This window comes from Athene noctua, chromosome 13 (genome assembly GCF_965140245.1).
Source record: "Athene noctua chromosome 13, bAthNoc1.hap1.1, whole genome shotgun sequence".
NCBI lineage: Eukaryota > Metazoa > Chordata > Aves > Strigiformes > Strigidae > Athene > Athene noctua.
Genome location: NC_134049.1, coordinates 2,499,762 through 2,513,954, shown reverse-complemented (window position 1 = coordinate 2,513,954; position 14,193 = coordinate 2,499,762). Strand labels below are relative to the sequence as shown.

Here is a 14,193-nt window from a genome sequence, read left to right as displayed (position 1 = left end):
TCCCTATACCGTGAATGTCATGACAGTTAGTTGATTATTCTGTAATACTGCCAAGGGCAGTTGACAGATTATCCAACCATATTCCTCTTTTAATAAGAGCTATAGCTCTGTTTTGCAATATGATAAAAAAAATAAACCCAACTGAAATCTGTTATTAAATTTAGATAGAGTCAGAAACAAAGAGTCCTTCATCTTCCCCTTTTAAACCAGTCAGATAAACATCTATCTGAAATCAGTGGAGGCTTTGTCAGTATTTTCCAAAGCAGCAAGTAAGCAGACTTCTGTGACTGCTATAAATATGCAAGAATATTTATCATGAACATGTATCAAGCAACATCCTCACTGTAACAAAGATGTACTGCCTGAGAAAGACGGACAGCTCGGTGATCTGCTCTAAACTAAAGCTTTTTAAAGCACATCAGTTGAGCTCAAGGCTGTCTCTGTGCTAGTACTCCAGAAACATTTTTAAGATAAATATTTAATGGGAAGAAACACTTTGAATATGCATAGAAGTTTTCAGATTTCAAGTTACTCTTATCTAGATGCCAGAAATTAGGATGAAAAAGCTAAAGACATGAATCTGAAACAGGGGGGCTCACTTGTACTAAAGCAGGAATAAATAATCAAACCACACATTCAGCCCAACTCCACTTTAAGTTAAAACAAACAAACAAAACCCCATCCTGCTTGCATGCTCCCCCAAGTCTATTCTTCCCAAGCTCAGAGAAAGCCCCCCAGCCACAAAATCAACAAGTCACCGCAATCTTGCCTCCAGTAACACGGTCCTGGTCTGTGAGCACAGCCACTAAACACAGCGCTCCTCTGAGTGCAGGTCTGTGCAACCGTACCTGTCTCACCTCCAACTAGAGACAGATCTGGGCAATAAGCCTGGCTTTAAATGGCTTTGTCTTTGCCTGAAGAATGATGCCATGCCCCAGAGATTCAGGTAAATTACTTTAGGTTACCAATGCCAGTGTTAACGCAGGCTTTGCACTGTCTCAGCACAGTATCTGAATGACACTTACTTGAACTGGACATTTTTCTCCTCAATTTGTTGGAGATGCAGTTTACAGAGAGCATTACTATGACCCTGATGACTGAGCTAATTATGTAAATACACCACATAGATCTTGAAGTTGTACAAAGATCAGTCATAGGCTGAATACAAAATTAGTTGGACTTTTTCCAGCATCCTGATTTCTTGGAAATGTTGCTATATTCAGGCCAATAGCCTACAGCAATGTAACTTCTACATGCCAAACTAATTCCCAGATATCCCCCTCACTCTGTGCAAGGGACCAAAACAGTCATCTGTTACGGAGTTTTCAAACAATAAGCTTTAATTGCCTTATTAGAAAAATAAGCACTGAAATATATATAAATGTGATTACATTAAAGTAATTCTGTAGTCTAACATACTAGAAACCAAAGCCCAGTCATATTTTGAATGATACAGAGTAGCAAGATTTAGGTTTTAGAAATTTTCCATAGAGAATACCGAAGTATGCAGGATCTTTTAGGAAACCACAGTAAAGACGAGACAAATCTCCACGTTGCAATAAAAACTAAGTAGATCAATTTATTCTGTATACTATACAATGTGTAAGTTTGTAAAGAACAATTGACATTTTTATCACCTTAACATCCTGACTGGGTGTAAATATGTCCAACAAAACGTACTCCTGTGGCCTTTACACAAACACTGTCCTACTACACCAAGAACAATGAGAGGGAAGCCTTTGGTGCTACTGATTTGGGGACGTATCTGCGGAGTTGTAATTAATCCACTTAACTATCTCAAATAAAATATTGGTGCTATCTGCTATTAGAAGCCTACATGAGTACTACTCTAAAAACTAAACACTGTCTATCTTTAAAGGCAAGATATGAAAGGGACTGCCGGTCTACAGTGTGGACAGGTTTTCTTTGAAAAAGGCAATTATCAAATGGTAAAACTGATATAATACATTATGTACATAAGTTTGGATAGCTGAGTTATCTTGCTGGAGTAAGCTGAAAGTAAGCATCGATTTGCAGTCACATTTGATTTACTGTTAAGTGATTATTGGACTTAAGTTTTATACAGTGTATAGAATCAAAATAGCTGTGTCTGCTGCTGAGGTCTGTCAGATGTGAAGGCTCATAATCAGTCATTGACCTAGTTGGTATTACAGTACTTCAAATATACACATGGATAATATATTCATAGCTGAACTTGTAGTAATCTTAAGAACTGCAAGTCACTGAGTGAACATCAGAAGAGCTTGTGCTGTCCAATGAGCAGGACAGGCTGATTTGTAGTTAAGTGAGCGGAATGTTTAAATTTAAATGGCTATTTTTTTTTTTTTAACCTTCCCAAACATCAAGAAAGCTCACCTTACGTGAGCTACAGAATAGTGGCACCAGACAAGTCACCTTAAATTGTTTAAAATTCGTTTCAGGCCCAGTCCTATCATTAAGTTTCAATTTCATTTATACATACAAAAATAAAGAGGGATTTTCACATTAGGACAAACATCTATAAAAAGCAGCTTCCTTCAATATATCCCGTTTCCTTGCTATTCTCCCAGCCTAATTTCTTACTTAAAGAAGTCAAGTAGGTGTGTTTCTTCAACCTGTTCTGCAAAAAAATCACAAATTCTTTATAATACTAGTGGAGGATAAGGACAGGCTTGACACAGCCCATTTAATTGCCAGAGAAGGGCTATACATACTTGAATCAGGTTAGCAGTTTCAAAATTCTCTGGAATAACTTCTCTGAAGACATTATATAGACACCAAGAGACTTTGCTCATGTTCTGATCAAAACAGGACCAAATTAAAGAGTGTTCATTTTCTCTTGATCATTTTCTTATGTTTGCCTTTAGAAAGAGCATTGCAGAAAATATGGGCCAGCATTCTTTTTGACTAGCAGTCCTTTATCCTGTAAGACCTTTCTGAATGTCAAAGCTCATCCTTCTAAAAACATGCCTCTTGAAGAGTGTTTTCTCTTACAATACCTACACGGGTGCTTTGTTTTTAATAGTCTGTTTCAGAATTGTTTCTTTGAAGAAAAAGGTATTCAGTAAACTCATCTTTTTTTAAAGAGTTTCTTATACTCCCAAAGAATGGGTATGAAAATCAATTACATTATGGATGGCAAGCTAGTACTTACGGCCTGCATCATAAAGATGAACTGAAGTTCATTCCTATTTTCTGATGTGAAAAGTTACCTATTTCTCAATACGTCATTATATAAATACCACTTCCAGTTCTTTGTTTCCCCAAAGCCAGTGAGGGGCTGCTGTATAACAAAGAGAAAAGGAGATAGTTTACTACTACTCCAGGAGTCCAAGGGAAAAAAAAAATCAAATGATACCCTTCTGCTTCCAGAAGTCTAAAATAGCCCAAAGACAATTGCGTATCAAACCTTAGCAAGCCTAGATTTGGTCTTTGCCCCAGAGGAAACTCTCTAGAACAGTACGTTTAGCCATCTTCCACGTCATCAGACAGAGCATTTCAGCTATAAAAGCTCGAGGAGCTGCTGAACAGAAAGGGCACTTGCCTCCAATTATAGGTACAAATTCCGCATTTGTATTTGAATGCTGGACATTGTTGCCAAACAAAATATACAGCTGCAAAAGCATAAGGCTGAGTCAAGTGTAAATGTATGTGTTTCACAAATTTCAGGTATACAATTTTTACTTTCAGTAGCAAGATTCTGGGCTCTTAGTTTCAGGACAAGACTTTGAAAGATACAGAATCACTTGTGCTTTGACTGGCACATTATCTGCTTTTTAAAATGTAAAACTAATAGACGTTTGCAAAAGGTTGTGCAAAACTATTGTATTTACAAAAATGGCACAAGAGTGAATTCAACAGTCTATGCACATGCACACTTCATTCACATCTTCAACGAAAGTGTGTCCTAAGCTACGGAACTGAAAAGAATACCAGCTTCAACAGGCAGTTGTCAATAAGCACTAGATTCACAAGAGTTACACCAGAATGGGCAAATATTGCCCAAGTAAAAACTCTATTGTTAAAGCTGAAACAGGTTTAAGGCCGTTCAAGTTCAAAAGCAGAAACAAAATTCAATCAGAGCCCTGTCTTTGTTTTTATACATGCTTTACCATCTAGCAACTTGTGGTCTAAACCTCTATTTTAGACAACAAACCCAAACACAGAAGAAAAACCCAACACAACTGGAGGTTATATTAAATACAAATATGCTGTAATTAAGATGAAATAACAAAAGCAGAAACATTAGAAGTTGTAAAACTTGCGATGTCACTTGCTGGAACCAGTCCTACACTAGGAAATGGGCAATATGTACATTTTCAAGTAGATTACATTGCTCTAACCAAACCTGTCCTTTTTAATCAGTGCATTGTTCTCAACTAGTCCAAATACTACACGTTTTACTCTTAACAGTACTCCCTTACAATAGCAGCACATGCTATCGCTACCTGCAAAGCTGTCAGTCTCATGACTTAGTGTAAGAAAGAAAGAGGGGTATGTGAGGGGTGAGAAATAACTATTAAGGAGAAATAACAGGAATGAGAATAATCATGCAGTTCAGCTCTTCTCGTCAGCCAGCCAGCTTGCTAGCAACAAGAGATGGTTTCCGTTGTGGAAGATCCTGTGGAGTAGGAATATGGTCACCAGTGACTTCTGTCTTGTCAGGAGCTGCAGTAGGCAGTTGCTTATTCTTCATCTTTGCTTTAGCCATGTTGTAATCACCAGAATCAAAGTATTTTTGCTAGAAGACAAAACACACATGTATTTAAAAGCCTGAAATCTTATCAGACACATAACACTGAATTACACAGTTAAATAGATTCTTCAAATTTTAAAACCAGTTATAAAATCTTTCTGATTTGGCAAGAGAGCTCTATGTCAATTAAAAAAAAAAATAATCAAGATTATTAAGAACAGACAGCTAAACTCTTAACAATAGACAAGTATACAGTTAAGGTTGGACCATATACTGTTATACTCACACCGTACCTGAGCATTATTTTTGCCCTGGTTTTCCCAAGTGCTCTTTGCTCTCCCACAAGTGAAACCTTGGGGTTTGTAAATTTTGTTGCAGTGAACAAGTCCTGCTGCACAAAATTACCAAACAATGCATGAACTAAAGCTGGAGAACAGAGCCTGTTCTATCACACCAGAGATCAAAGTAGCATGAAAGTGCATGCTAACAAGAAAACCTCTTATCTGCACAAATTAAAACAGTGAAACTATAATCCCTAAAGTTCCCAAAGCAATTATTTAGCAAAGTCAAATCTACTGTGTCGTCCTTCTGAAAAGCACTGTGTGAAGGAAATTCTTATCCCACGCTCCAGGTTTCTTCTGAATACAAAAGTGAATACATTAAGTTTCAATTTCCAAGTCAGTGATCCTTAATATTTCAGCAAATTTTTATCAGCTTTACTTTTCACAGTCTTTTTTTTGTTGTCAGATTTCTCAAAATACTAAGGTATCTATGGATGTTAAAGCCAAGTGACTATTAGAATTTATCTGCATCATGCTAAGATGAGGCATGGAATTCCATCCAAATTCTGCATCAAGTTTTCAACTGCTCATTGGCACATTTTGCAGGAAAAGTTGTATTTTGTTTACATCTTACTATACAGTCTACTGTTAATGTACTTGTAACCCGTGATCTTGAACAGACTGTCATAGGAGGACAAAAAAACCACCAAACCCCACAGATTTAGTAAAAACATTTACACTGGTAACGCTGCTTACAATCACAATTGTCCCTCGTGCGGAGGGATATATAGCATAGATTATACAGGCTTATTCCTCAGTCAGTTGAACAACAGCCATCACTACCTGCCATTTTTAAAGTCTTTCCAGGCAGCATATTACTACCGTACTCTTTATTTTGCATTAGTACGAACCAGCTGCAAAATGTTCAGTAGCAGCAGTTGTTAGAGAGAAGTAATTTGAACACCTGACTTAACAGGGCTTTACCTAAGGGTAGGGGCCTCCTGAGAAAGGCTTTCAATATTCCCAGCCAGAGCCTTAAAGTTACCAAATCTGTTTTTCTGCAGTCAGTAGTTCACCTGAACCACACACTTCTATTCCTAAACCTTCCCAATTTAATCCTTTTGCTCATGTAATCCCTGTTTACACCACAGCGTTCTAGCACCGCATCTGCAGACTAGACCTCAATGATCTGATCTGGAAAAAGTCTTTCATATTTTGCCCTTCAAGACTGAAGCAACCAAAAGAAACTTTTAAACAGCATCTAGGTAATAAGAGATTCGATCAATCTTACGATGTGTAATTGCTGTTAACAGATACCTATTTCTGTCCATGTAAGAGCTCCAAATAGAATCCCTCTACAGGAGCGTGGTGTAGCACAGTTCTCATCTACTCTTATTCTGGAGAAAGTGTGCTAATAACGGTGTGTGCATCCAATGCAGAACATTTCTGGACAGCAAATATCAATGGGCAGAGTGTGTCCTAGTTGCCAAATTGAAGAAAATCTCGGCTACAGTTGACTACATAAATTTAGAAGAATATCTGAGAAAACCTACCATCTTTCATGCATTAGATTATCAGTCCATTTCTTCCTTTAACTTATTCCTGTATTTTCCTCTGATTTACTCTAGCTTCTCACAGATGGCCTGCATTTGAACATCCCTTTCAAATTGACTCTATCTGTCCAGGTGTCTTCATGTCACAAATGCTATCTGAAATCATAGTCACTACCCTCACTCTATTTTAAACTTCAGCAATCCAGGCAGCCCGAAGTACACCAGGTGTCTATATCAAGTAAAGATGCTTCCTCATTTAAGACACTGAGCACACTAAACAAAAAAAAAAAAAAATAAAATGAAAGTTATTACCACCATATTAGGAGTGGAGAACTGAAGCAAGCAGATTATGAATTGGAATCCACAACTTTACGCCATCTTTCATCACAGCAGAAAAATACCAAACAGTTCGTCAATTAAAATGCCCGCTGGCCTACCTCTGCTCAAATCTGAAAATACAGGCTGCAACAACTTTTGCATTAAATAGTGCTATAATCAAGATGATGATATTGCACAGAGTGTTATTGTCGGTGGCGAGTTTTCCTCACACTTGCACTGAGTGCAAGCAGGTGTAATTCCTTTATGGCCATCAATTCTTAGAGAGTGGATGCTGGTCTGGTTTCCTGAAATGTCATCACAACATGTACTTACCTTCTCCCTTCTGTGTCTACACATAACTGAACCCACTGAAGTCTCATTCAGGCTGCCTGTGACTGCAGAGCAGCGTAACTCACAAAAGGACTCACCTAATCTATCACCTGCCCGCTCCCAGCAGCCGTTAACTATGCTGCATATGCTCCAATTTATGAGAGAAAGTTTATCCAAAAAAACCTGCCAACAGTAACAATTCCCTGGAGATGTTACCAGATAGCACAGAATTAGATCAGCACTGAACTCCAACAGCTGGTTTGCGAAGGATTTATACTTGGAATCATTGCGTGCACTCAAAGAGCCTGGACAACAGCAAAAAAAAAAAAAAATCAAACCGGCATGACAGCAATGAAAGCACCATCAGTAGTAGTGATATACCGGGATTATTCCAAGAACAGAGTTCTAGCATGCCTGAAAGGCATTACGTAATCACTTCATGAATAATTTAACTAAAAAACCAAGCAGTTAAATAACTAAGAAAGTAAGACTGGTTAAATGTGAAACAATATTGAACTACTAACTCAACTCTTCATTCTTCTATCACCATTTTGTGGTTAGGGTGTATATTCATAGTTACACTGCCATTCTCAAGCCACTGATGGCTGCTGTTGTACACTGACACTCAGCTTTCATGTGCTAAAAACACAGATAGTAAGAGCGGACATACATTCTGGGGACATAAGAACAGGCAATATAAGATCCATACAAAACAGGGATGAGGTTTCCTGACCCTTTCTGTTTACTAAAATATTTATTAAGTCTATCACAGCAGCACTGGACCAGCTTCTAAGTTTAATTTTTTCTAAAACGTGAAGTTGAGCCATCAATGCTGTAAACAGTTATTAAGGCAACCTAGCGTTCGTTTTGTGGAAATAAATTTCCTTGTACTTTCCCAAAGTTTAAATTTCTTAGTACTCTTACTCAGGCAAAGGCCTGTGGAGTGGGAAAAAAAAAAAAAATCACAGATACTGGAATTTTGGAATTTCTTGTCCATACCCTATGGACAATAAAGAACTCACTCCTTTCTGAAGCCTCTTCCTCAAGAAGTCTGAGCCTCCTGGCTTCTGGCCCAGATGAGGATATCTTGCTTTCAATTTTGCCTCTTCAGCTTTCTCTGGGCTGATCACCTTATCCTCCATTTCCTGAAAGACAATTAGCAATACTGTAAATGAAATACACAATAATGAACTATTTATGCTGAATACTTTTGCAGGTAATTCACCAAAATGCCAACCGCTGCTACCAAGTGAACGTAACAATTATCTGAATACACATTTTCATATATTCTCTCTCAAATACTGACAGCAACTGTAGGAGTTCAGCCTCCCATCTTAGATAACTTTCCTGGAAATGTGTTTGAATCTAATCAGTGCATTTCTCTTTCACATAAAAATAGACTATTCTAAACCAAAATTATTCCATTTTGAAAAAACCCAAAAAAACCCAAAACCAAGAAAACCCCCAAATCAAAACCAGTTTTTGGTCGACACAAAGGTTTCACTAAGGACAAACAAGTGCTGAAAGCTGGGCAAAAGCCACAGGAGTTTTTTTAAAAGTGCCTCTCTGGTCATGAAGTTGCACAGACAGACTAGCACTTGCATTGCCACAGTCTAGTCTGCATGACTGCTCTAACTGTAACGTGTTGATATTCACTGGGAAACAGCGTTAAAGCAGCTCAGCCTCAAAAACATGCCTGCTATCATATTAATAGTGACAATACTGTATTTATAAATGTCTATAATTCCCCTAAAATTATAAAGAATGAAGACTGCTGGATAGTACATTTGTGTAAAATAAAATGCCTATTTTATAAGTATACTGTAAAATACAGATGCTGAAAGTAATCTTTTGAAGATACTAATCTGGCAAAAACTGCAGTTTGTACAACCAGACTTTCAACACTGACCTCTACTTTACACTCATCTGTTCCAGTCCATGAAGCAATTTGATGTACGAAGTACAATTTCTTCTATTGGATCATTTCTAAAATATCTTCCATTCAAAATTCTTGTTTTACTATTTTCCAGCATTTGGCCAAGGCCTTTTTTTTTTTTTTTGCATGGAAACCATTGCTAGTTCAGGGAAAATATTCACACTGGCTGCTGTAGTTCTTTAATTGTTATTATCATCTGAACTCACAGAAAGACTTTTAGGCAGGAGAGAATTGCCACTGAAATCAGGAGGGCCTCTCATCTGTGACTAAGGTTTCATAACCACTTTGAGCTGCTTAGGCTGCCCCTTCACACTTTTCCATCCATGTCATCATCCTTTGCATTGCATCAGCAGCGTGACTCTGCATGCACTCCACGTGAATGGGTTACAGAAATTATACAGAAATTAATTCAACAGAAAAATATATTTTTTTTTTCCTTCTTGGGCTATGTTTCATTTGGATCAGTTTCCACAGTCTGGATCACCAAGCAGCTGCACAAACAGGTATGTCAGCAGAGCAGCAGGGAGGGCAGAGGAACACAAGCAGCTGGGAGCTAAAGCCAGAACTGCCACAGAACCAGAGCCACCCCTCTAGCCTAGCCCAGTGCTTTCCTATGTCTCTTACAAAAGCTGTAATATTCAACATCTTTCTGGTAAAAAAGCCTCAGAAGCAACAGTCATAACAGAGCTAAAATAGAACATCATCGAGTTGCTCCATTAGGCCAAGACATCTCAAAGACAGCTTTGCACAATACACTGGCAATCTGAATTAACAGTTTTACCAAGGAAAGATAGAAATTCTCCTAGCAGTTCAAGAGAGATTTCTATGAGGACAGGAGCCCATGGTTTTTATGAGGTGAAAACACAGCTAGGCAACACAATGCAAAATACAAGCAAATATAGAGGGCAAAGTTTCCCTGACACTATGGAACATAACTATACAATATACTAGCCAAGACCATGGTCTTCATGTGTTATAAAGATAATTCTGCTGCTGCTGTTCTTCCTATTGTGCTTTATGATCATGCTGACACTGACTGGATTTTCTCAAAAGCAATCCTTTCAGCTAAACTCTTTCAACATCTAATGCCGAATCACTGGATACTCACTGTTGAGCCAACAGACAAAGCATTCGAGGAGGCATGTTTTGCCAATACTAACCAAAAGGAGACGTTTTTTAAGAACAGAGGGCCAACAATAAATAGCTTACATAAATATGTATTCATGGTGCATCAAAGGAGACATTTATGCAAACTCACAGGGCTGACAAATCACTGCACAGCAGGCAATCAAAAAAATACTGTGTTACGCACCAAGGCAGCCGAAAAGGATAGAGACTATGGACACTTACTCTTGATGACCAAGAACAAATCAGACTCAAAAAACCATGTACGACAAATTAGAGAATATCAATACAAAGATTTGGGGTGTCAAACAAAACCAGCTGATGGCAGGGTCAAAAAATACTTGAGACAACAGTTCTTTTTATAAAATACCGTTAAGTGCAGAACTCCCTGCCAAAGGATACAGGTGGTGCCAAGAATTTAGATGTATTCAGAAAGCAACTCGATGTGTTCATTCGCAGCTCAGAAGGCTTTTAAACCACAGATTGCTGAGACCTGGGATAGTTTACTGGGGAAGATCACTGCATGCATGTCCTGACCTTATATTCTCCTGTGGATTAGATGGTATCAAGCACTCTTGGAGATGTGTTATTGAGCCACAAAGGCTTTAACCCAAGCCAGGAAGACCATTCATGTGTTTACAACAGTCTCCCTTGAATTACAGAAACAACAACCAAGTGACTAGCAAATGATTGGGGGGGTGAGGGGCGTAGCAATCAAGATACACCACATTCTTCTTCCTGGTGACAACCACGCAAAAATTATAATTTTAGTTCTCTAGGAATTTGACACAGCTAATGCAGTCTGCTTACTTCATTAAAAGGATCTACCAGGAAGGCAGTAGTTACCTAACTCATTTAAAGATAGCTTTTGCTTTTAATCTTTACAGAGGAACTAGGAGTATAAAGCTCAATATCTACTGGCTAACTGAACTGCATGCCTAAAGAGCCATCAGCCTTTTCAAACTCTGGTATGAAGAGCTCATCCCTCTTTAGCAAAAGATATTAGACAAAACGTGAAGCAGAAAATGGGAAAAACATGACAACAGCACAACTCTATAGCAAACTGATATATGGCAAAAGCCAGTCCAGAAACAAATGCACCACCTTTAACAGCTTCCTGAAAAATGTAGGCTTTTAAGGCAAAAAGAGTCAGTCAACCAAGCACATGTTCTCCAGTGTCTGAAGTTTCTTTGTTGTTGAACTTCCCCCTTACACCATCCTGTATTTTCACACCAAAACCAGGAAATGCTGGTCTTCCTCAAGTTTTGAATTCATATAGCTCTCCTGTCTAACATCTTTCTCACCTAACACATGCACAAGCTTCTCACAGCATGTTAGAAAAGTTTAGAAAAGAGGTCTGATCATGGAAACGCTGCCTCAAAGTTCATTTAGGGGCTTCATCTTTTTTTAAGCATACATACAAATCAGTACTGCAAAATGGGTTGTTTATGTAAGTATTTCAGAGCAAAGCATTAACTGAGTCAATGTTCAATTTTACCTACCCGAACAGTTTTAGCGAAGGTTACTACTGCAGTGCCATAATAGCACTGATATCACAGTATCCTAAAAGGATATAAACTCACAGAACACAACGTTTTGTTGTATTGACAGTTAATTCGTCTTGAACACATGAGATTAAAAACTAAATTAGCAGATCAGTAAGAGACTCCGATCTCTCAGAAAAAGGGTAATTTTTTAGAACACTTCATTTCAAGACTTCACTCTGAAACACAGCAAAATCAGCCCCAGTCACTTGACTTCATCAGAACACACTAGAAGGCATCACAATAAACTAGCTACCACATGTTTCGCTATGCTCTTATTACAGAGCTATTCTAGGAGTGCTGCATAGGCCAGGGATTTATTTTTATAGGCTTTGAACAGGACTAGTATCCCTTCAGTAGCCTACCTAGCATAAATGTTAAATTGAGCTGCAGAACACACGTATTTAAGAGCGGATTACAGACCTGCCATAGAAGCTGGTTCTGATTACTGCACCTATTGAGAAGGTATCACTCCATATTAACCCCCAAAGCTCGCCTACTTGTATGACTAACTCATATTACAAATTGTAAATTATTAAACAAAAACTTGACAGCTGACGTAGATTAAGCTTTTTCTTTTAGCGTCCTCCACAGCAGTACTTGTGTTTCATAACGGCTCCCTATCAGAAACAGCTGTGGTGATTGCCACCGAGTCCCTATAGCGATGACAAGACTAAAACCAAACGGCTTCGTAAAGCAATGACATGACTAAAAAACAAGCGGCTTCTTAAAGTCACAGCCAACAGAAGGGAACTGCTAACCGCATACAGTTATCTAGGAAACCAAATCCCACTTAATAAACTATAAAATTATTAGTTATGGAGATAATGTAATAGTGCCATCACAAGATAACCCCATCAATTATTCTTCCTAAAAGCCTTAACTACAACAGGCCACGGCCACTGTGTTTTAGGTGCTTCTCCTCCTAAACAGCTTGCATTAAAAGCTGAAAATTTTCTAAAAGTGAAACAAAAGTTTAGCCACCGGATTGCTACTGGTCTCCGGCCGCTGCGACCCAGAGCCCAAATTCTTTCCCTCAGGACGCGCTGGCAGGCGGAGAGCGCGGCCGAGGCCGGTCTAGGGAGCGAGGAATCGCCATTAGCCCCTCCAGGCCGGAGCACGCCAAGGATTTACCAGAGAACAGAAATTCCCAAGTGCTGAACCAACATGGTGGTGCCGCTCCTCCGCCTCCAGCCTCCGCCAGCCGCGGCGGCATGGCCCGCGCATTCCCACCGCTCCGGCCTGCGGCGCGGCAGGCCCCGGGCCCCGTCCCGCCCAGCCGGCGGCGGAGGGCGGCTGCAGAGCCCCCGGGCTCCCCCCTGCCCTCCCGGGCGGGCGGCGGCCGCAGGGCCGGGCTCCTCCCCCGCGAGGGCCGCTGCTCTGAGGGGGCTCCGGGCGCGGCGCGGAGGGCGGCCAGGCCCGGGAGACGCTGCCCTCAGGGCTGCGGCGGCCCGCGAGGCTCCCCCGGCTGGAGGATGGAGAGACCCGGCCGCGGCGGCCCCGCTCCGCCTCAGGGCGCAGACGGAGGCGGAAGAAGCCCCGCGGGCCTCCTTGCGCTCCTCGGCGGGGCTGCCGGCCACCCACCTTCTGCTCCTCGGCCGAGGCGGGCTCGGGACTCTCGGCAGACATGGCGCCGCGGCAGCAGGACGGCGGGGAGAGGGCAGGCGAGGGAGGCGCGACCGCCGCTCCTCCGCGCAGCGCAGCGCCGCCACCACCACCTCCTCCTCCTCCTCCTCCTCCTCCTCCTCCTCCCGCACAAGATGGCGGCCGCCGCACGACGGAGCGCCGGCGGGACCAGACTTCCTCCGCGCGCAGCCTCCGCGGCGGCACAGCCCCGCTCCCAGCGCCGCGCGGGAGCCTCTTCCGGCCCCGCCCCGCGACGCCACGTCACGTCCGCTGCCGCGCCCGCGGGGAGGGGCCGGGCGGCGGCGCCCGCCGCGGGAACCGGCCCCGCGGCTCTCCGGGGGACACGGGCCCGCGCTCACAGCGCGGCCGAGCTCCGGGGCCGCTGCCACAGGCCCAGGCTCGGCCCCACGCCCGCGGTGCCTCCCCGGCCCCCCACTGCCCCCCGGGACCCAGCTGGGCCCCCGCCGCAGCCCCGCTCCTGCGGGCCGGCCTACGCGGCCTCCCAGCCCGGCACCTGGGGAAAAGGGAAAAAAAAAAAAAAAAAAAAAAAGGCCTTTGCTGCTTAGCTAAACTGAGTTCTCTCTTACAGATCAAAACATGAGAAGCAAAGTCCTCAGCAGCCTCACTTGAGGATCTTTTTTGAATCCCAGACACCAGCTGACAGGACAGGTCTCAAATAGTCCATTGAAACTTCTTGACAGCGTGGTATCAAGTTATATGAAGTATTTTCTTCCATCCCCATCTACTTTTCACTGCCTGGTCCTTGACGGAACAATAACCTCCC

At 41.6% G+C, this 14,193-nt stretch overlaps 1 protein-coding gene across 1 annotated transcript; it reads right to left on the bottom strand.

Annotated features, from left to right (window-relative positions):
* Positions 1 to 1,314: 1,314 nt before the first annotated feature.
* ARPP19 (cAMP regulated phosphoprotein 19) lies at positions 1,315 to 13,542 on the bottom strand. Its single transcript, XM_074916928.1, has 3 exons — positions 13,368 to 13,542; positions 8,201 to 8,323; positions 1,315 to 4,741 (listed from the first exon to the last, which is right to left on the bottom strand). Exons 1-3 carry the CDS (start codon positions 13,410 to 13,412, stop codon positions 4,571 to 4,573), a joined length of 339 nt encoding a protein of 112 aa, XP_074773029.1. The 5' UTR covers positions 13,413 to 13,542; the 3' UTR covers positions 1,315 to 4,570.
* Positions 13,543 to 14,193: the final 651 nt, after the last annotated feature.